Genomic DNA, 23,730 nt, shown 5'->3' with positions numbered 1-23,730 from the left:
TTGTATGGTCACATTTCCCGTAAATGCCAGCAAAGGGTGGGCAGTGCAGTCCAGAGTTGCAACAGAACGATAGCGAGTCATGATGATCATCATGTCAGAAAACAATTATTTTAGGAAGTAGAATACAGTATGACCTAGACAATGTTCCTGGCTGACTTTTCCAAGTAACCCTAAAAAGTGTTTGAAAGTGTATGTGTGTTAAATTTAGAGGCAAACTTATCCACAGAAGTCAGTTAAACCTGACAAAACCTTCACTAAATTCTCCAAAACATCGAAACTTGTTCATGGTTGGTCCTCATTTACATATCAAACAATTTAAATGATGTCTGTGTACAATTTTAGTAATACTTGTGAGAGTCAAATATACTTTTTGTCTTCTTAAATATATCAAAAACCGAGCTTCAGATGTGGTCCTGCTATTTGAAGGTTTCATAAATAGCTCTCAGGCATTAAATCCAAGCGTGTCAACAGGTTTATTTGTGGGTTGGGTTATGGGTACAGCAAACGTCAGTATCTGAACATGAAAACTATTGTGTCTATGAGAGACTTCGCTGTGTGTTTTTTTTAGCAAACATGCAGTCTGATGCTGGTCAGGCCGTTGGCTCGTGCTGCACCTCCCTCTGCAGTGGGATCAGCAGCCGAGCAGTGTCTCAACCAAACAAAAAGTAGGAGTGCCGAAGGAAGCCCTGTGATTGGTGGAGGAGGCACTGAGCAGATTGACACGGATTAAAGGGTGGGTGGCACATGCATGGCCATAATAAACTGCTTTATCTACTGAGAGAAGCCCGTTGTATCAACAGATCGTAGGAATTGCTGTTGCAAGCTCCACCAACATGGTCGTTCCAGGGCCTCAGGAACCAGGAGAGAATGTTTACAATCCACCTAATGGCCTGTTTACGGATGCATACGTGCCAGACTTTGATGCCTATCTTTCTCTGTACAAAAAGTCTATAGAGGAACCCGAAGGTAGAGTATGGCTGGTCAAAATTCTGCATCTGAATCCGAGAGTTGTTGTTAATAACTGAAAATGTGTTTATCGGAAATGCAGAATTTTGGGGGGATGTTGCACAAGAGTTTTTCTGGAAGAAGCCTCCGTCGGGACAGATGTTGCAGTACAACTTTGACGTTACTAAGGGGAACGTCAACGTGAAGTTCATGGAGGGTGCAAGAACAAACATCTGCTACAATGTTCTTGACCGAAATGTTCACGACAGGAACCTCGGAGACAAAGTGGCATACTACTGGTAATCAATATATCTTCTGCTGTGTTGAAGTAGTGCATATATCACATATGTACTACAGGAATCTACAGTCTTTATAAATTTTAACATCTGATGCGTTTAATTCAATGCTGATGCTTTCAATTTAACAAAAGTATTTTTTCTAAAGAGATCTGTAATCCATGATCCAGCCTACACTGTCTTTCTCTGGCACGCTAGATGAGGTGGTTTTGGCAGATAGTTTGGTTCTCGTAGCCAAAGAAAAGAACAAAGTACACATTTCAGTTAGATATTAACCAGCATTTTTAAAAATACCTTCTTTTGTGTTTTGCAAAAGAAGGAAAATCACACAAGTTTAAAATGACAACAGGGTTAGTAAATGATTACAGAATTTTCATTTTGATGGTGAACTAACTAAGCCTTCACAGCAAAAAATCTTTGTACTAATTTCTCCTAGCTTTTTCTTGTTTACTCAACTTTAGGGCAAGCAGTTTATGTGAACTAAATTTACTGAGTAACTACAAAAAGAAAAAAATTGATGACCTAACTTAATTCATTGGACAGCAAGCAGTTTTCGAAGTTCTTTCTACAACGACTTTTAGTCCACCCAACTCAGAAGATTACGTTTTCATTTAACTTTCTTTTATTATTTTAATACATTTAGTAAAGTATTTAATCAAAACAGACCAGAACATTGGTCAAGTAGCTGCTCAAACAGTTGTATTGAAGCAACTTTTCGCGGTAGCAGCATTGCGTCATGCTGCAGCAGTTATCCCTAAACACTGAACACACAAACCTTGATCATGTTTGCAGTTGAAAAACCCATCATTCATTAAAAACAAATCTATACATCAGGCAACTAGCATTTTGAACAACAACAATGTAACAGTAATGTCTCCAAATACTAAAACAGTAATATTTGTAAGGACTGATTAAAAAACGAATTGGACATTTCGCAATGCATTCTGGGAACTTTCCGTTGGTTCAGATGACACTGTTTGTTAAAGATCAGGTATCACTCGCAGTTTCTGCCAATCTCATATTAATCTTGAGCACCTATAGCAGGGCTAGTCAACTGGCGGGCCGCGGGCCACATTAACATTTCAAATAACTGGACTGACTTTAAGAATGGTGTGCTTTAAGAAATGCACGTCCTGAGATGCCACGCCAATAAGTCCAAAACGCTGCTACATTCCATACGAAAGTAATTTCCGTGGCTCGATTTACATCTTATAAATCGATTTGATCGGTCTGTCCAATAAACTTAATGTTATTTGCAATGTTATAATCGCCAATCCACAGCCACAGGCGATAGGTCGCATTCCAAAGTCCCTTGAAAAGTAACTGCAGGAAGAGTACTACACCACGTGATGTGTTGTCTCAGATAATAAAAAAACTATGTTTTTTTTTTACATTCATTATGTATGATTTAAACAGCTATATTTATGAAAACAGCTGTTCATCTCCCTCCGGAACAAGAGCTTCAAAGGATCTGCCCTTGTATTGCGTGGGGCACATGAATGCTATTGGCATTCACCCGAAGATTTGATAATAGCGTTAAGTTTCTTGCACAGACCGATTGATTATAAGACGCATTTATTGGACGCCAGATGGTTTATTAGACGGCAGTTTTACATCAAGGGGCAGGGATTACTTTAGTACTGAATTTATGACCAATTTTACTTTTTTTAACTTTCATTAATTCAATATCTTCATAAAAGTCTTCTTGAAAAAAAAAAACATGCACATCTTGGAAGTACTTGGTTGAGTTTATTAACAGCAATTTCATTCAGCCTATTAGGGAATATAAAATACAATTAAAAAGACAATGTCCCTTTTAATTAAATATCATGAATAGGTATATACTGGATGCAATATTTGTGTGCATGCTTTTATATATGACCTGTAGTAAAAGCAACAAAACCAGTATAAAAGGAAAAAAATGCATTATATAACGGAAATACAAAATAACAAGAAATTATGACATGGAAACTTGCCCGCATCCTGTTTAGACTTTTGGAATCTGGCCCTCAAAGAGAAGTAGTTGAAGACCCCTGACCTATAGTGTACTAAGCATAAGTCGTATCTTAGAAGAGTGTTTTGTGTGATCACGTTCACAAAAGATAGATGCAGCTGTACGATTATTTCTGGAAAAACACGAGCTGCTGGAGGCCGGCAGTGGAACGGAACTTCAGCACGAGCACACAATTATGCACATTAAGTTCTGCGCGATTGCCGAAAAATCACAGACATATGACTTAGTTTTACTTACCGCGTGGAATTCATGTCTGGAATCTTTTAGCACAGCGCCATCTATCAGTTTCAAACGATCTCGAAATCCAGCATTATATCCACCGTTAATATAACATCATTCACTGAAATGCTGTGATCAAGCAGACACACATTAACTTCACTATCACAAGAGTAACGAGCTTCAGCGCAGAGCAGCCAATCTCGACCCAGCGCAGACAATCTCAATGGCAAGCGGGTCTCGTTTGTCAGTTGCCGCGTGGACAGGCTCTTTCTTTCGCCTTGCCGTGTTTTTCCTGGCGAATGAGGAAATGAGCTGTTGTTAGTGAGATTTGTCAATCTGCTGAGTTGACTGTTCTTCATACTTGTGCAATAAACACAAGACGAAACACAGAGCAGACAGACATCCAAACGTAATACAGGCAGCTCTGCCAAAAGACATCTTATCTATTTCTGATGAATGTTCAAGTTGTAATGTTGTATTTCCACAGGGAAGGTAACTCACCTGATCATCATCTTACCATCACCTACAGTCAGCTGTTGAGACAGGTGTGCAGATGTGCTAATGCTCTAAAGCTGTTGGGTAAGACCACCTCCTCTGAACACATGAAGTTACAGATATCTCATTACCTCATGAAGAACTGCTCATTTCATCTATATGATCTCTAACATTCAAATCCAATTTGAATCAAATCTTGATGTGTGATACAGGTATAAAGAAAGGGGACAGGGTGGCCATCTACCTTCCCATGATTCCAGAGCTGGTGTACACAATGCTGGCCTGCGCTAGAATTGGGGCGGTTCACTCGATTGTGGTTAGCAAATTCACGTTTTTTCTTAATCTGTATATTGACTTTCATGCATTTGGCATTTATTTAAGACTTAGATTGAATTTGAATGCATTTAACATATAGATCCCCTAGGAAGTTAGCCCCTTACTTTGCCAATTCATTTAAATATGTACATAAAACGTTACAGAAATATTGGCACACATTTAAAATCTGTAATATTTTTTTATAAATAGTTTTAAATTAATGCTGTCAAGCAATTAATCGCATCCAGAATAAAAGTTTGTGTTTACATAGTTTATGTCTGTGTACTGTGCATATTAATTTTGTATTTATAAAAACATACACATACATGCAAATATATATAAATTAACAAACATTATATCATTTAAATGATTGGTAAATATAAATAAATATATGTTAACATATCCTTACTATGTATACATGCATGTGTGTCTGTGTTTATAAATACCTCATTAATATGCACAGTACACTAACATATATTATATTATATTATCGCGATTAATCATTTGAGAGGCCTATATAAAATATATTTTGCAGGTTTGTCTGACATTGAAGTATATGCACACGGAGCGATGGCGTCCTTCAGCAAAGTGAACTTTTGCACTTAATAGAGGCATGATCACAGAGGGACTTAACAATGCTCACCCATAGTGCTGTCGGTTCTCCAAAATTTGAACGTTTTCTTACTAAACACATTGTTAACACTTGGTGAAAAATCCCTTTAGTGCTATGAGAGAGGAAGTGACCTAGCTGGCAATGATTTTGGCGGAAGTACGTCATCGTCCCGTGTGCATATACCCTATGCACACGGGACAAAAAGTTTTGAATTTACTCTTCAGCAGCAATTTTGTCTTGCTGCTTTATTATCTAACTTTAACAAACCGATAAAAGATCATAACAATTTCCAAATTATTCTAGATTTAAACCCAGGTCAGTATATTTGACAATATCATTAGTATGCATGCAATGCGTTTCCCCTCATTCACCCTGCCAGGACTATTTTCGCCATTCAAAACTCTATGGCCCTTTAAAGGTTGTAGCTGAAGTTATAAATAGCACACAGGCATTTTTAATCAAGTATCAAGTGTATTTTTACACTTGGATGATGACCCCATTTCAGCCGGTCCATTGTTCACCTTTAATGATTTAAAACCAGTTTAATAAACAGGTCTCTTTTGTTCTGGATAATAAACACATGTTGATATTAATCTGAATTGATTCAATAAATGAAAGCTAAAAGCAGGAAGGCACTGTTGAATCATATCAAAATATTAATATTAACAAAATGCGTCAATGCCGGTACAATGGATATGGCGGAATGCAATGCTCAATATGGCTGCTCTACCCAAGGAATACCCGCCCTCCAGTAAAACAAGCCAATTGTCAATCAATAAAGACTGACGATTCTCTGGGGTGGGACTCTCTCGTGAGTCGCTTGCCAGCCTGTGCGCAGGCACAGTAAATGAGGCCACCACAGAAAAGGTGATTTTTAATGCAAATTAACCTTAGCAAACCAAAGTTATGAAACGGTTCATGTCAATAAATAATTATATGACAGTTATTGATAGGAAATATGCTGTTTAATTGTGATTTTTAGAAATATCTGCCTTCCCCATTCAAGTAGATAAGACTGTGGACTTGCTATGATGTAAATAGTTCCCAGAGGCGTTACAAACATGGCGGCCGAGTGGCACGACTTCCACGCAAACAGACTTTGATCAACATTTAAAGAAGAATGTCTTTACTGATGGAGGAACCTAGGCCATATCTATAGAACAGAATTTCATCCTCTCTTTTGTAGAACTATCTTATACGTTTGTTTTCTTCCTCTGTCAGTTTGCAGGTTTCTCCTCTGAGTCTCTGTGTGAGAGGATCATGGACGCTCAGTGCAGTATTTTACTGACAGCAGGTCTGTGTGAACAGGGCAGAGTTTTCCTCATTACATCATCCCAGCATCATCTCACCAGTCAGAAGTTTCTTTTAAAGAGTTTGCATGAGTTTGCCAATTTTGTGGCTGAGATGTATTTTCTCTCCAGTCCTCTTCTCACGCGTTTTCACTCTCTGTGTGTGTACGTGATCTACAGACGGCGTTTACAGAGGTGATAAACTGATCAATCTGAAGAAGATAGCAGATGAAGCTCTGGAGCGCTGTAAGGGAAGGTACCTCTCTCTTTAATGTTCTCCTCTGTCAGACCAAACTCTGTTTACACAAACCTGCTTAACCCTTCTGAACCTGTTCATGAGCCTGTTCCTGTGGCACTCACCCAATCGTAAACTGCCGGGGGTTGCCGGGCAACAGCACAGCTTGGAAACTTTCCTTCAAGTCACCATGACGATGTGTGAAATGAGACATAATCATCAGAGATCAAACAAGAAACGTGTAGCAGAAACCTCAGTGCGAGTTGCGTAATGTGTCACAAGATGCTTGTAGATGGTCATTCCTGTGCGTCAGGTGTTGATGGTGTTACTCAACCGGTTGAAATAATACAGTGATTAGAATACCATGAACACACAGGTGAAATAAAAGCAAACCACTGTAAGATGACATATGGTGCACATCAAACCGCTTGTTTTTCTGATCGATTAGATGAACTGTTTGTAAAAGCATCAAAGACTTCAAATGAAGAATATGAATGACAATGCAGTACGGTTTTCAAATAATAATTTATTTATTTAATAATAAAAAATCATTTATCTTCTAACCACTGTCCTTCTCTCTCTCCCTCTCTAAATGTGTTTTACATTTAGCCATTTAGCAGACGCTTTTATCCAAAGTGACTTACTCTCTCTAAATGTGGTTTATGGGCATGACAAAACTTTATATTTGTATTGACAACGCATTTGCAGCTGACCTGCAAACATGTAGTCCAGTAAAAAGTTAAAGGGTAAATTCATCCCAAAATCTAATTTGTGGGATGTTTGAAACATGTTTTGAGACCTTCCGCTGTCTTCGGAGCACAAATAAAGATATTTGGGTTACATCCTAGAGATTTCCAGTCCTCCTCATAAAAAATCATGTAATAGTTGTTGTCAAGGTCCAGAAAAGTTCTTAAGACATCATTAAATTGGTCCATCAGCTCATAGTGGCTCAATTGAATTTTTTTGAAGCGACCACAATATTTGCGAAAAACAAACCAAAATAAGGACTGACATGAGAGCTGACAACCTGGAAGCGCAACTCTGTTTTACAAGAAGATGCACACTGTATGTAAGCTGATCTTCGCAAAATGTCTAATGATTTTGAGGAAAACTTGACTAACCCTCTCTCTTTTCTCAACAGGTAGTGGTCTAGCTTTCGTTGAAACCAGTAACTTTGAATTGGCACCTACTGTATTATTGCTTCTGTATGACATATCGCTTATTGCTCCCTAACTCTTCGCTTTGGATAAAGGAGTCTGCTAAATGACTTAATGTTAATGTAAGACTTGAACTTTTTTGCCCAACTGCACAAACCGAATGCACATGCGTCAAAGTGCTCTCGTGAACGTGGACCATAGACTGACAACACAGAGGAGAATATATCCATTAAAGTCATTAATTTGTTTTCTCACATAAAGTATTCTTGTCGCTTCAAATTTTAAATTGAGCCACTATGAGCGGGATGGACGAATTTAACGTCTTTAGTACTTTTCTGGACCTTGACAACCACTATTACAATGATGTGTATGAGGAGGCCTGTAAATCTCTCGGAGGTCACCTAAACATCTTTATTTGTGCCCCGAAGATACCGGGAGGTCTCAAAACATGTTTAACCTCATGTGGGTGAGTAAAAATCTCACAAATTTGACTTTGGGGTGAACTTGCCCATTAAAACTTTTGTAGTGCAAAATTCATCACTCACTTTTACAAGTAAAATAAATATAAACAATTAAAATATATAAAATGTACTTTTTAGGCAGAAACATGAGAATGACTCTCTCTCTCTCTCTCTCTCTCTCTCTCTCTCTCACTCTCTCTCTCTCTCTCTCAGCATGTCTGTTCAGAAATGTGTGGTTGTGAAACATATTGCTTTCATCACAAACAATGACACTTCCAACAAACTACAGGTTAGTCAAATGTATATAAAAGTGTAGAAAAATCATTAGTGTATATAAGATGTTCTTACTAATGAACTGAATTGTGTGTGTGTTTTAGACCTCATGGGATGCAGAGTGTGACATCTGGTGGGATGATCTTCTGGACGGTGTGTTGGATGAATGTGAACCTGAGTGGATGGACTCTGAAGATCCTCTTTTCATACTTTACACCAGCGGATCAACCGGCAAACCCAAGGCTGGTGACCTCTTACCCTTAAACACTGATCTGAACGAACGCAAAAAGATCATTTAAAAAGTTGTGTCGAACAGACAGATGGGGAACTCATCGCCCTTGAGAACCTATCAACTCTGACTTCTTTTAGAAAAGGCCAATTAAATTGGCAAATGAAATTTGCATGCCGGTCTCCGCCTCCGGTTGTCCGGTATAAAAGGAAGCCGGCGTGCTTCATTCATTCACCTTGTGTTCTGATGAGCCTGAGAGCCTCTCACGATTGCTGTAGAGGGCGATACGCGTTATGGCTTAAGGGACACAACGTCTCGTTCCCTCCATCAGGGATTTGAGGTTACAGGCGTTACCAAGACGTTCCCTTTCTGTCGGTCTCTCGACGTTGTGTCGAACCGACAGATGGGGTTCCCATGGAAAACGCCAATATGCTATATCGCGTCACAAACTCTAGCGGAGCGACGGTGACAGGTCTGGGCGTGTCATACTCGAGAGCTTTCGCGAAATTGTAACCTTCCAGTGTGATGGGTTGGGGGTCCAAGAGCTTTTTCAGGGGAAAGGTGGGAAGCCCCGACCACCCGTTTACGGACGGGGCCTTGTCTCTCTTTATCGGCGAGAGGCCGTCCGGTCAGGGTTCACTGGGTTAGCGCTGCTTCCTTAATTAGGGATGCGCTGCAGAGACCACTTCCTACCATCGGGAGGAGTTAAGTGGGATACCAACATGGTCTCGCCATTTAGGGAAGATCTCATGAAATAAGTGTGGACTGGGGCAGTTAACCAGGAGGTGGAGGTCCACCTGGGTAGGTCATGGGTTACCAGAGATGGGAACCGTTCATGAGGGTACGTCAGACAGAACAGCCCATGGGGGGGTGTTACAGTCGTCTGGTAGCACTAGGTTCGGTTAGAGATATACTCTAACTCATATGGGATCCCGGCCTAAGGGGCAGGGCTGCTATGCCCAGATCGCCCGCAGGGGGTGCTTTCTTAGTGATGGATGGAATGCCTGTTCTTTACCACGTGGGGTGGGAAAGAGGGGAGGCTATGTAGCACACTGATCCAACCTACAGGGAGGGTGCGAAGGTGCTTTAGCAGGCATACGCAAAGCCTCCACGTGGCCATGCAGGACGCAGGGTTGATACCGGTTTATGCAGAGTCGCGAGGGTGTTTGGGCGTAGGAGTCCCTGGCCGGGGCCCCCGTGGGCACGGGCAACTGGGATCGGGACGCCATCGTGACGGCGTCCACGATCTGGTGCGCCAGTCTCTGTTTGGAGACAGTCCTCCCTGCTGCCCTCCGAAACAGACAAAGAGCTGATCAGAGCTCTTAAACTCTGCTTGCGGTCCAAGTAGAGCCGCAGCTGGCGTGCTGGACAAAACACGAGAGGGACCTGGTGGTAGGAACCTTGGGCACATGGCCGGTTCGGTGTCTCAGGCTAGAGTGAGACTTACCGGACCCTAATTCCAGGCAATCAGGGGACAGGGAAAATGCTCCCCTACCGGGTCTACTGGGTCTACTGGGACCATGTACAACTCTAGGCACTGATATGCCAGCGCAGGCAGGTCCTCGCCCTGACACTGCGTGCCCGTTGCACATTGCACCCTCAACGCTGCAGGTCTGTCGACATGCCTTCCCGACTCAACTCAACTCAACTCAACTTTATTTATATAGCGCTTTTTACAATTTTCATTGTTACAAAGCAGCTGTACATGAGACACATTTAATACAAGTATGAATTCTAAAGCAGCCCCCCCGGCCAGGCAGATGCAAAACAATATGCTAACGGTGGTGAGGAACCCAAAACTCCCATCGAGAAAAAAAACCTCAGGGGAACCCAGGCCCAACCAGGGGATTCCAGTTCCCCTCTGGCAAAAGCTGCTGCCTCTGCACAAGCTCAACAGTGCTTGCACAACAAGGCTTAGTAAAAATATAAAAATTAAGGATTAAAGATTATCATTAACAATCTAATAGCATTTGAAATGTTGTAGGAAAAACAAAGTTGTCGCGTCCTTTATCCAGCTCTATCCTCTTAGCACTTGTCAGGTCACCGCTTCCCATTCTCAGCTCTCCCATCAGGTCTGGGCATGAACTGCATCCTGCGGTAACCTTGGAACAAAGAGACAAGACTGGCTGAGAGTAGAGTACTGTTCTGCACTCTTTGATGCAACAAGTACATCATTTGTTGTTGGATGTGTTCCTGGTTCCGGTTGATCTAAATAATGCAGCCTAAATCCTCTGAGGATTAATATTATGGAGGTGTAGTGTATGCAAGATTAAAAAGATGAGTCTTTAGTCTAGATTTAAACTGACAGAGTGTGTCTGCCTCCCGGACCGTGCAGGGAAGAATATTCCAAAGTTTAGGCGCTAGATAAGAAAAGGATCTACCACCTGCACTTGATTTTGAAATTCTAGGTATTACCAACTGACAGGACCCCTTAGAGCGTAATGTACGTGGAGGTCTGTAATACAATAGAAGTTCATTCAAATACTGCGGCGCTAGACCATGTAGGGCTTTATAGGTAATAAGCAAGATCTTAAAGTTAATGCGATGCTTTATAGGTAACCAGTGCAAGGTTGACAGAACCGGGGTTATATGCTCATACTTTTTTGTACGAGTAAGAACTCGAGCTGCCGCGTTTTGAACCAGTTGCAGTTTTTGTAATAGGCCCGCAGGGCAACCACCTAGAAGTGCATTACAGTAATCTAGTCTTGATGTCATGAATGCATGAATTAATTTCTCTGCATCTGACAGTGACAGCATATGACGTAATTTAGATATATTCTTAAAATGGAAAAATGCAATTTTACAGGTGTTTGCGACAATGGCTTTCAAATGAGAGAATACTGTCGAATACAACGCCAAGATTCTTAGCTGATGACGAGGATTTTATGGAGCATTCGTCAATCGTTAAGCAGTATTCTTGGTTGTTACGCATAGCAGTTTTCGGTCCAGTAAGTAACACTTCTGTTTTGTCCGAGTTTAGTAGTAAAAAATTGTTACTCATCCACATTTTTAAGTCAACTATGCAATCCTTTATTCGATGAAACTGCTGGGTTTCATGAGGCATCGAGGAAATATAAAGTTGAGTATCATCAGCATAACAGTGAAAGCTAATTCCGTGTCGCTTTATTATATCTCCTAGAGGTAGCATGTATAATGCGAAGAGCAGGGGTCCCAAGACTGAGCCCTGTGGTACACCGTACTGGACTTGTGATTTGCGGGACACCTCATTGTTTATTGCTACAAATTGAAAACGGTCGGATAAATAAGACTTAAACCATTTCAATGCTATTCCGTTAATGCCGACGTAATTTTCGAGTCTATGTAGAAGTATGCTGTGGTCAATGGTGTCAAATGCAGCACTGAGGTCTAGCAGCACCAATAACGAAATACAGCCACGGTCAGACGCTAAAAGCAGATCATTTGTAACTCTGATCAAAGCAGTCTCTTTACTGTGACATGCTCGAAATCCAGACTGGAATTCATCATTAATGTCATTCCTTTGGAGGAAGGAGCATAATTGAGTTGAAATTACTTTTTCCAGAACTTTAGATATAAAAGGTAAATTCGATATAGGCCTGTAATTCCCTAGTTCTTTAGGGTCGAGTTTTTTTTTTTTTAAAGGGGCCTTATAACAGCCACCTTAAATGCTTTAGGCACATGTCCTAATGTCAGAGATGAGTTAATAATACTAAGAAGAGGATCTATAATTTCTGGGAGCATTTCTTTCAGTAGTTTTGTAGGTATAGGGTCTAGCATGCATGTTGATGATTTAGATGATCTAATGATTTTAGACAGTTCATCGTGATCTACTGTAGAAAATAATTGCAATTTCTCCTTAGGGGTGCTGTAGTTAGTTTGTTCAGCGGATTTCACTACAGGTTGCATTGTTATAATTTTTTCTCTTATATCTTGGATTTTACTCGTGAAGTAGTTCATAAATTCATCACTGTTATGCTGATAATTCCCGAGAAAAAGGTCTACAGGAGGCCGCGTGGACGTGGGTTTCCTCACCATGGGGTCGCGCCCCCCGCTTAAGACCAAGGGGTTAGGGTGCGTCGGCAGAGAGGCGTAATCACCATCCGCCTGCTGCCGGTGTGCCACACTTGGAACTCCTTGGAACTCTACTCTGTAGCCAGTTTTTGGAGCGGTCTCATGTGCATCAACCCGAGGGGTACCACCAGGGTCGAGGATGCCATGTGTCCCTGGAGCCTCTTCAGAGGGACCGCTGACTGCTTGGAATGCTCCAGGCAGTTCAACACTGACAAAGTGCGCTCTGTAGTCAGACGCGCTATGTGGAGACAGAGTTGAGTTCCTTACCAAGAAAGAGGATGCTCTGCACGGGGGAGAGCCTCTTTCTCAGTTGACCTGTAGTCCCAATATATCTGCGTGCCAGAGCACTACGTCCCTGTGTGGACATAACATATCTCACGAGAGCCTCGTCGAGATAGTTTAGTGCCCGCACACCTCTCTCCCTGAGAGTCTTCGTGAAGACTCGTGGGGAAGGGACAGACCAAAAGGGAGGTTTCTGTACTGACATGCCCGACCTCTTCTCGAGAATCGAGACATGAAAGTAAGTGTCGCCCAGGTCAATTGCCATGAACCAATCTTTGACATCTGGAGATGTCGAGATGCGCTTCTGCGTAAGCATCCTGACCGGCAGCTTGAGTAGGTGCCTCTTCAGGGTCTGCAGATCTAGCAACCCTCCTTTTTCTGAGACGATGAAGTACGGGTCAGAGCCCGTTGAACATCACGGCTAATGGGACGAGTGTAGCCAAGAAGGATCATATCTCCTAGCCACGTGGCGGTTTGGGCAAGTCAGACTCCCAGGGACCGGGACGGGGACTAGAGGTACAATCTACTTTCCCGAGCTCCCGGGGGGGTTCAATGGCTGGCAGAGCAGCTCTCCTACTGTGGGGGGACCCCCAGAGGGGCAATCGGCTCTGCTTGCCTGCCTGGCGATGATGTAGCAATGTGCACTGTCTGTGAGAGTGCAGAAAGTTTCTGCTTATCCTCGACATTGTGCCTCGCCATGACGCAATGTATAGTTGCCGAACACCGTCATGTAGGGGGTGCTCTTTCCCGGGCTGCCTTATTCACGGCGGCCTGGGAAAGCATGGCCGGCATTTTCAACGTCCGATTTTTCCTGATCTCGACCCCCCGAAGGAGGGACCTTCAAGGAATTATCGAGGTCGAAAAAGGCCAGTCAGTCACCCTCCAATGTTGCAAGGGACATCTCATCATCACGCGCCGTATCTGAACACGTGATTAAGGAACAAGACAGTAGGACCGTCTTTTTGGGGAATGATCAAACGAGCGAGGTGCAAGCGGTCCGTGAACCATCAGCTGGCGGATTAGTGCTCACAATAACCCTCATGTCACCCTCGGTGCTCGCCGGAGCGGACGGCAGGGCCATAGCCACTGCTGTCACGAAACGGGGAGCAACATGAGGTGGCGGCTGGTTCCCGGGGGAAGACAGCCGCCAGTGACGCAACGTCTGAATCGTCATCCCCCCATAGTGAGGGCAGGACGTATCCACTGGCTGACTCAACGTGCTGGAGAATCCAACACCCGAGGCAGACATCGTGTCCGTCCCCCTCCTCGATGAGTGTGTTGCACCCGAGAGAACAGCGGGACATGCCACGCTGGAGAAATATGCTCTTTTAGAAGGAAATATGCTGTTCTAGAAAGATCTCGAACACATCTGGCACCGCCGAAACGCCAAGGGGAAAGTCGCTGCAGGAAGGGACGATCCACTGACCACGTCGTGAGAATCCGGCGATGTAGATAGAGCAGTCTTGTAGTTAGGAGTGAAGGCTCGGAAGAAACAAAAGGTGAATGAATGAAGTATGCCGGCTTCCTTCTTAACCGGACATCTGGAGGCAGAGCACGACATGCAAGTTTCATTCGGCAATTTCATTGGCCTTTTTTAAAAGTAGTCAGAGTTGATAGGTTCTCAAGGGCGAACCTCATCTGTCAGTTCGACACAACGTCGAGAGACCGACAGAAAGGAAACCATGTGCATAAACTAGATATATCATATATTTTTTTTTAAACATGAAATGTATATAAAATACGAGGTCAAGAATAATGCAACACAATGGACATTTGGGGAATATGGTTGTGTTCTGAATGGCAAACTTCCACTCTATCTTTGCAGTATGCAGTATGTTTACTGAGTGTACGTAGTATGCAAATATGACTTGTTGACTATATTTAAAAATACTATGTAGTGTACAGTTTACATTGGGCATTGTGTTTCTTTGATTTGTTCGTTTTTTTCTCTCTGTACAGGGAGTCGTACACACTATCACTGGTTATATGCTCTATACAGCATTGACATTTAAGTACGTGTTTGATTATCACCATGACGACGTGTACTGGTGCACTGCAGACATTGGCTGGATCACAGGCCACTCCTACATCACATACGGCCCGTTAGCCAATGGAGCAACCAGTGTTCTCGTATGTTCCACAGACACTGAATTTATAATGCCATTATACACAAAATACATAAAGTACACAAATACATAAAGTCAGTTGAGTGCAAGAATAAAATTTCACCAGCAAAGGCTCGAAGTGAATTTGAATTTTTGTGTGTGTGTGTGTGTGTGTGTGTGTGTGTGTGTGTGTGTAGTTTGAAGGTGTACCGGTTTACCCTCATGTGGGCAGATTCTGGGAGATCATTGAGAAATATGGAGTGTCTAAATTCTACACAGCACCAACAGCTATCAGACTGCTGATGAAATATGGACGAGAACCACTGCAGCGGTGAGCCCATGCACACACACACACACATACAGCGCATACACACCAGAACTTGACACTCAATAAATGCACACATATCAGACAGACAGTTAGACACACAAATGCAAACGCCAGATAGACAGATTGACACACATACACACAAAAACAAACACATTAACACACCCAACACAGAGCAACAAACACACATGCCAGACAAAACAGATGGACACATGAAGACATACATACACACACACACACCAGACACAATAACACACACACGCCAGACATACAACAACAAACAACAAACACACACCAGATATACAACAACAAAGACAGGCACAAAAAAATAAATGCACACATATCAGACAGACAGTTGGACACACATAAACATAAATGTACACACCAGACAGACAGATGGACAAACATACACACAACAACAAACACATTTACACACCAGACACACAGCAACAAACACAAATGCCAGACAAACAGACGGACACATGAAGACATACACACATCAGATACAATGACACACACACGCCAGACACACAACAACAACAACAAACACACACCAGACAGACAACAACAAAGACACATACACAAAAAATAAATGCACACATATCAGACAGACAGTTGGACACACATAAACATAAATGTACACACCAGACAGACAGATGGACAAACATACACACAACAACAAACACATTTACACACCAGACACACAGCAACAAACACAAATGCCAGACAAACAGACGGACACATGAAGACATACACACATCAGATACAATGACACACACACGCCAGACACACAACAACAACAACAAACACACACCAGATATACAACAACAAAGACACGCACAAAAAAATAAATGCACACATATCAGACAGACAGTTGGACACACATAAACATAAATGTACACACCAAACAGACAGATGGACACACATACACACAACAACAAACACATTTACACACCAGACACACAGCAACAAACACAAATGCCAGACAAACAGACGGACACATGAAGACATACATACACACTCACACACCAGATATAACAACACACACGCCAGACACACAACAACAACAACAAACAGACAAAAAAATTAATGCACACATATCAGACAGACAGTTGGACACACAGACTAATTTACACCCACCAGACACACAGCAACAAACACACATTCCAGACCAACAGATCGAAACATGAAGACATACACACACACACCAGATACAACAACACACACACAGCAGGTACAACAACACACACACATGCCAGACACACAACAACAACAAAGATACACACACAAACACATGCGCACACACAAACACACACACAAAAATGCACACATTGCAGACAGACAGTTGGACACACACAAATTCATACGCCAGACAGACAGATGGACACAAACACATTTACACACCAGACACACAGCAACGAACACACATGCCAGACAAACAGACAGACACATGAAGACATACATACACACACACACGCACACACACGCCAGACACCAGACAGACAACATTAAAGACACACAAAAAAGCACACATATCAGACAAACAGTTAGACACACACACACACACACACACAAATTAACATGCCAGACAGACAGATACACACAACAACAAACTCATTTACACACACCAGACACACAGCAACAAACACACATACGAACAAAACAGATGGACACATGAAGACATACATACACACACACACACACACACCAGGTACAGCAAAACACACACACACACCAGACACACAACAACAACAAACACACACACACACACACACACACAAAAATGCACACATATCAGACAAAATTGGACACACATGCACACAAAAACAAACACACATGAACACACCAGACACACAGTAACAAACACACATGATAGACAAACAGATGGACACATGAAGACATACACACACACACCAGATACAACAACAAACACGCACACACACATTCACACACACCAGAGAGACAGTTGGACACACATACACAATAACAAACACACACATACAGACACACACAGACAGAGTTAAAAGAGGTGAACTATAATATCAACCCATAGAACCTAAACAATTAGAGACACAATGTATGGGCTCTCACCTTAGCAACCTCATAGCAACGCCCTGCCATCCCATTACTACACACTAACATCACGCTGGGCAATTTCACAAGTTCACAAAAGATTTGAGGGTAATGTCATCTCTCTCTCTTTCTCTCAGGTATGATCTGTCCAGTTTGCGTGTGTTGGGTACGGTTGGAGAACCCATAAACCCAGAGGCTTGGCTCTGGTATCACGATGTTGTGGGACAGCAACGGTGTCCAGTTATCGACACCTTCTGGCAAACAGAGACGGTGAAACACATCAAACTTTACATTCAGCATCACAGAGAATATACACTTGATATCTGCCTGCTTTCAGTTTGTTTAAAAAAAAGTGGAATATTTAATATTGAGATGAATTGTGTTTGTTGTGTTGTCAGGGTGGACATGTTTTGACTCCACTGCCAGCAGCTACACCACTGAAGCCGGGATCTGCCGTGAGTCTCTTTGAATCATTCACGTTGAATATGACAGGGTGATACGAGTTGACATGTGTCTCTTTGCAGACGTTCCCATTTTTCGGAGTTCAGCCTGCTATTCTGAATGAGCATGGAGAAGAGTTAGAAGGAGAGGCGGAGGGATACCTGGTGAGATCGTCTTCTAGTTTTTCATTCTATCACTCAAACTGCAGGACATTAGATGGTAGTTTGATGCCTTGGTTGGTTTGCTCTTAGGTTTTCCGGAAGCCCTGGCCGGGAATCATGAGGGGTGTTTATGGCAACCAGGAACGCTTTGAAAACACATACTTCAGAAAATTCCCAGGATTCTATGTGACAGGAGATGGTAATGATGCAGCACGTTTCTTATCCTGTGTCAATGTTAGAAGGTTCAAAAGCGTGTTACATTGTGTGACAAAAAATACATATTATCTTCCTAAGTCAGATGGCATTGCTTAACATTTAAAGTGCATGCAACAACTGCACTACCGGTCAAAGAGTGTCTTTAAGTTGTAGCGTTTTTAGCTGCTTGTTAAATTACGGATGAGTTTACTCATCAAATAAGATTCTCCACCAGATCTATCAAGATCAAACATATATGAAATGAGTTGTTAAAACGTCAAATTCAATCAAGGGATTAGTTTAGCTCAAAGGCAAATATGTATAATAATCGTCATTACACATACATATTTTACAATTCTTATTAGAAAGATAGTGATACAAATCCCATATGTATCCGTCCAGCAGATACATCAATGATTTTATACACTAACGTTATCTCATGACTATAAGCAACGTGACTTTACCAAACAGAATTAAGAGCAGAGGTAGCATAGATCGAAACACAGCTTAAGTGACCAAGTTTGTGAGCGTGAACGCAGAGAACCAATCACAAATGCCTTTATGGTTTTTATTAAACTCTACTCTACATGGTAAACATACTGAAGACAAACAAATACATGAAACACAAATGCGCTAGGATGCGCAGAGAGAGAGAGAGAGAGAAAGTGAGAGGGCATGGCCGCGAGGCAGGTAAAACATGTCTGAAAACCATTAAAATCATCTTTAACAAAAAGGCACGATCTTAACGCAGCTAATCTATATTTAGAAACGGATACTTGCAATATTGTTGTTGGACCAATATCTGTAGCCTATGCGCGTTGATGGAAATCTTGAATGGTTTCAGAATGCAGTCCTGTTGAAACGCTGAGTTTGGGTTCGGAGTCCAGAGTTCCATGGCCTAAACGGACTCCCCAGAGGGGAGTCCCTTGGAGTGTCTTCTCGTCCTCTTTCTTTTCCTTTGTGATTCCAAAAGTTCTCTGAAACATGGTTCGGTGATGGTGTTTTAAATGCATACCTGCCCTGCCCCCAGATGGTCTGCGGGCCAATGCCATGAAAGTGAAAAGGGGGCCTAAGAAAGATCCTTTGTTTCTCATGGCACCTCATTTGCATAGCTCTGACAGTTTGGTCAGTTTGCGTTTAATACCTAAACTTAGTTATGGGCATAGTATGATGTGTGCTATGTTTTTTATAACATAGCTCATCATATAGGGAATTCAAAGATGTGTAGTTACATATGAAACATGCAAGGCATTGAACTGTGAACGTATGAATACGTCAAATGAACCCTGAATCAAAACTTGCATATCTAACAAATACAGAGTATATAAAATAGCACGAGCGACAACACACAACCTAGACATTTAGATAGATTTACAAAAAGGATAGTTTAAATCACATAAGTTCCTATTTGTCATAGAAATTTCTCTGGTTAGCCTCAGATGGTAAGTTAGAGATGATACACAGACTTAATTACTTACGCTTTGAAGTCTATGAGTCGTAAACATCCTACAGGGAAACCAAATGGTTATCACACTATCTTTGAGAGTTTAAACCCTAAAACCAGACCCCATGGAGCTAGGTCTGCTATGGTCTTTGAAGATGTTATCTTAATACCTAGACAAAAGGGAGTGAGAGGTTGAATGGCTTGATCCAGACACTACAAAGTGTTTGTGAATACGAAATATTGTGTCCAGAGTCAGACTTTATTTTTATGTACTTTATTGATTATATTTGTTGCATTATGTTGCTCAGTGCTGAATATCTTCAAATTTAAGAGAAGGAGTTGAAATTGGAATTGTAGTAGTTTAAGTAGTTTAAGTTGCTTTATGCAGTATGAAGTATGCTAATATCCTTATTTCAATACTTGGGCAACTTGGGCATTGATTGTCCCACTGTTTAGCTATTAAAAGTGCATTTTAAATGTACCAATAATAAACTTTGAGTAAACAACTAATTTACAACTACAATTTTTTTATTGTTCTGCAACTAGGCTTTAGGTGAAGTTTAACACATTTTTGAAGTACACTATACACTCAGCTAGTCTCAGCCTCAGACGTGACGCCCATGGACCTTTGGAAAGAAAACAAAGCCGTGTTTTACATCGGCTTCAGCGAATTTTAAGAATTCAACACAATCAACTAAACGCTAAATTCTTTAAAGCATGCATGGTTCACTGCATAAACTCTTTAAAGTCCTCGTGAACCGGAAGTCGTTTTACTTCCGTATTTTGTTGCATTTCTGTGTAAAATGGAATTTCGAATGAAAAAAGAGTGGGTGTGGTGTTATTTTTCACTGCAATTTGAATGGATGTCTAAAAACGACTGTTGCATTTTTAAATGAAACAGGCAGTAGACTGTCAGTTGAAGGGGAGGAGTTAACGAATGTTCCGCCTCATGCCGTCTAACATACTTCAATTAAAATAGATAGTCACTAGAGGGTGGAAGTGGATTTTGAGATGTTAACTGAAGATTATCAGTGTACATGAATTTTAAAAAGAGATTGATAAACTATTCACAGTGAACGCTGCAATATTTCATTAAAATATTTGAATTGTCATTTTTTATTTTACTGGGACTTTAAACATTGTTGTTGGTGTTAACTTTTGACCCGTTCTTGAATGTACACCGCTCTGTAACTGCGGGGACATTTCCACGCCTCTAAACATGACGCTGCACAAAACGAAACATCATTGGTTACTTTACCTGTCAGTCATAAGGCCTCTTGGGCAGGCCTTGACCAAAGAAAGCGGCCAAAGTATGTGAGGCTAACACTCAGCAAAGTAATATTGTAGGAGTTTTTATACTGTATATACAGGGCTGGAAATGAGGCTAGCACAGGGGTGTGTAGTTCAGGAAGTGAATTTTAAGGGAGTACAGAAGTCCATCTTCAATTTATAAAATAGCCTCCAAATGCGATGCACATTTCATACATAGATAAAATGGCATTTATGTTAAAAATGAAAGTCCCCCCAGTGAATCCTGGACATTTCAAGAACTGGATTCTTTCGTTTAAAAAAAGTAAACTAATAGTGCACTTGTATAAAATTGTTTTTTTTGTAAGGTTAATAAAAAAGATTTCTCTGGTATTATGGAGCATGTTATATAACATGTGGTTGCTGTGTGGTTTCATCATGTCGGTGTTTAATGGTGGTGTGGCCTCACTTGAGTAGTTACTATTTCAGTCTGACCTGTTGCTGGATCATATTTCAGTGAGCTGGTGAAGTGTTTCAGATTGTGTCCTTGTGTCCTCAGGCTGCAGACGGGATAAAGATGGATATTACTGGATCACTGGAAGAATCGATGACATGCTGAATGTCTCTGGTGAGGCCCTGGGAGTACAGTACAGCGCTACATAGTGGTTATACACGGAATCATGCATATGACTAAGACGATAATTTATCAGAAGTCAAAAACTCTGTCATTGTTTATTCAATCTCACTTGGTTGTAAATCTGTATGCGATTCTTTTTTCAGTAGAACATAAAATAAGATATTGTGAGAAATGTCTCAGTGGTTTTGTGTTCATACAATAGAAGTCAATGGGGTTCAATGTTGTTTGGTTATTAATATTCTTCAAAATATCTTCCGCAGAAGAAAAAATGTCATACAGGTTTGGAAAGACACGAGGGTGAATAAATGATGAAAAGTTGATACTGGAAATAAAGTGATTTCGGGAGTATCAAATAAATCCTCTCTCATCTTTAAGGTCATCTGTTGAGTACGGCGGAGGTTGAAGGGGCTCTGACAGAACACCCGGCTGTCGCTGAGGCGGCGGTGGTCAGTTGTCCTCATGTGGTTAAGGGAGAGTGTCTGTACTGTTTCGTTATGCTGAAGGACCACAAAGAGTTCAACCGCAAGCTCATGGAGGAGCTGAAGAGGAAAGGTTAGAGGTCATCATCACTATCACATGATTTAATCCACACGTGTTTGTTTGTGAACTGAAGAACATGTCTTTTGTGTTGACTGATTTGTAATTCAGTGAGGGAGAAGATCGGACCAATAGCCACCCCAGATTTCATCCAGAACGCACCTGGCCTGCCCAAAACACGCTCGGGTAACAACATCATTCTCTTAATATTATATTTTTGTAAAAAAAAAGATTGACTTATAAATAGTGTGAATTATACATCCACACTGAAATAAGATAAAATAAATGTTTACTATTTATTGTTCGAAATTTTTTGTTGTGCTGAAATTTTCTTTTTAAATATTTTTCTAGTATTTAATAGTTGTATCATTTTTTTTTTATTCTGTTTGGACAGAATAATTTTTTTGGTAATATGTTTTATTATAATTTATTTATTACAATTTTCACATTTAGATTTATTAAACTGAAAATAGTCTTGTTTACAAAATTTGTTTAAATAAAATATATTTCATAATAAATTAACCGACTGTTCATTACTGGATGCTTAATAAACTGGAGTCTCTCAACTGTTCTGCAGGTAAGATCATGCGGCGAGTTTTGAGGCAGATCGCCCGCAACGAGAAGGACCTGGGTGACCTCTCGACCCTGGCTGACCCGAAGGTCGTGGAGGTGCTGTTCAGTCAGAGATGTGAAGCAGCTGCGTGAGGAGAGGACAGTGTCATATATTCACAAAGCTCCTGTGTGAGCTCACCTGAGGTTATAGACTTTGGGTTTGAGCTTCTCTCTGGCCATAATACACCTGAAATGGTGCTGATGACAAACTAGTGAATGAAAACCCACCCTGAAATTGTCTATAGCACACTAAATGTCTCACGGTTATTGTAAGGTAATCATATTTTTTTATTGTTTCATTCCTGTCAGGGGATAAATTCTGTTAATGTTTGTTCATGTTCTATATGAAGAATGGTCTGATTTCACGTATGTACATCACTGACATTGACAAGCAAAATAACTGCACATTACCACTTTATCTACTGTAGCATATCAAAAGAGTTCAACAACAATACGAAGACCAGTTGTTTATTTTGTTTATGTTACCAAAAGTGTTCAAAAATAAACATATATTATACAGTATCTAATAAGATCTCTCAGTTGTTTTCATGGCTTATTGTTTTTGCATGCAGGCACCATCTCAACACATTCACGCCCCCTTGTGGCCAAAAGTATAGATTATTAAAAATAATAAACTTGTTGACATTTCTCTCTCTCACTCACACTGACACACACACTCTCTCTCTCTTCAGTAGTCTGCTTTAGTCCAGATCATAATCAAGATCATTTTATACAGCGCCTGTTCAGATCATCTACGTTTTCTCATATTTCTTCACTGTACTTTCCCAAAAGCTGAAAAATCATGTGATTTAAATACTAAATCTGAGCTTTTCTTGAGAGGCATTACATCACAGTATATTATGAGTTATAATATCATCATATTATACAGTACGCGTATGAGTGCAGCCTGTTATATTTTGCAATGAGCGTACATAGATTTATCACAAAGATTTTGAGTATTTGTGTTTTTATACAAACAAAAGGAAATTTAAAAGATATGTTCTAAGTACACAAAACTGAATGAGACATGCCAACACAGAGTTTACAAACCACTGTACAAACAAAGGCTAAATCATGAC

At 41.0% G+C, this 23,730-nt stretch overlaps 1 protein-coding gene across 2 annotated transcripts; it reads left to right on the top strand.

Annotated features, from left to right (window-relative positions):
* Positions 1–623: 623 nt before the first annotated feature.
* acss2l (acyl-CoA synthetase short chain family member 2 like) lies at positions 624–23,173 on the top strand. Of its 2 annotated transcripts, none has more exons than XM_056742737.1 (18): positions 624–966; positions 1,049–1,244; positions 3,962–4,053; positions 4,182–4,285; positions 6,119–6,191; positions 6,367–6,442; positions 8,253–8,328; positions 8,417–8,558; positions 14,837–15,003; positions 15,176–15,309; positions 17,514–17,646; positions 17,775–17,831; positions 17,901–17,981; positions 18,069–18,177; positions 21,425–21,493; positions 21,878–22,054; positions 22,151–22,225; positions 22,617–23,173. In XM_056742737.1, the coding sequence occupies exons 1-18, from the start codon at positions 834–836 to the stop codon at positions 22,742–22,744; spliced, it is 2,022 nt and encodes a 673-aa protein (XP_056598715.1). In that variant the 5' UTR covers positions 624–833; the 3' UTR covers positions 22,745–23,173. The 2 variants fall into 2 exon arrangements, with proteins under 2 accessions (XP_056598715.1, XP_056598714.1); XM_056742736.1 differs by having other exon boundaries at positions 629–966; positions 8,417–8,554; positions 14,833–15,003.
* The last annotated feature ends 557 nt before the right edge of the window (positions 23,174–23,730 follow it).

Source organism: Triplophysa dalaica, chromosome 3, assembly GCF_015846415.1.
Source record: "Triplophysa dalaica isolate WHDGS20190420 chromosome 3, ASM1584641v1, whole genome shotgun sequence".
NCBI lineage: Eukaryota > Metazoa > Chordata > Actinopteri > Cypriniformes > Nemacheilidae > Triplophysa > Triplophysa dalaica.
This window is presented reverse-complemented; position numbering and strand designations above follow the sequence as displayed.

Excerpts from the sequence above, each read along its gene's own strand:
- acss2l (XM_056742737.1), top strand. The coding sequence starts at position 834 with ATGGTCGTTCCAGGGCCTCAGGAACCAGGAGAGAATGTTTACAATCCA. Across the intron at positions 17,647-17,774 it reads CCTTCTGGCAAACAGAGACG|GGTGGACATGTTTTGACTCC; the intron begins GTGAAACACATC and ends TTGTGTTGTCAG. Across the intron at positions 22,226-22,616 it reads CCTGCCCAAAACACGCTCGG|GTAAGATCATGCGGCGAGTT; the intron begins GTAACAACATCA and ends ACTGTTCTGCAG.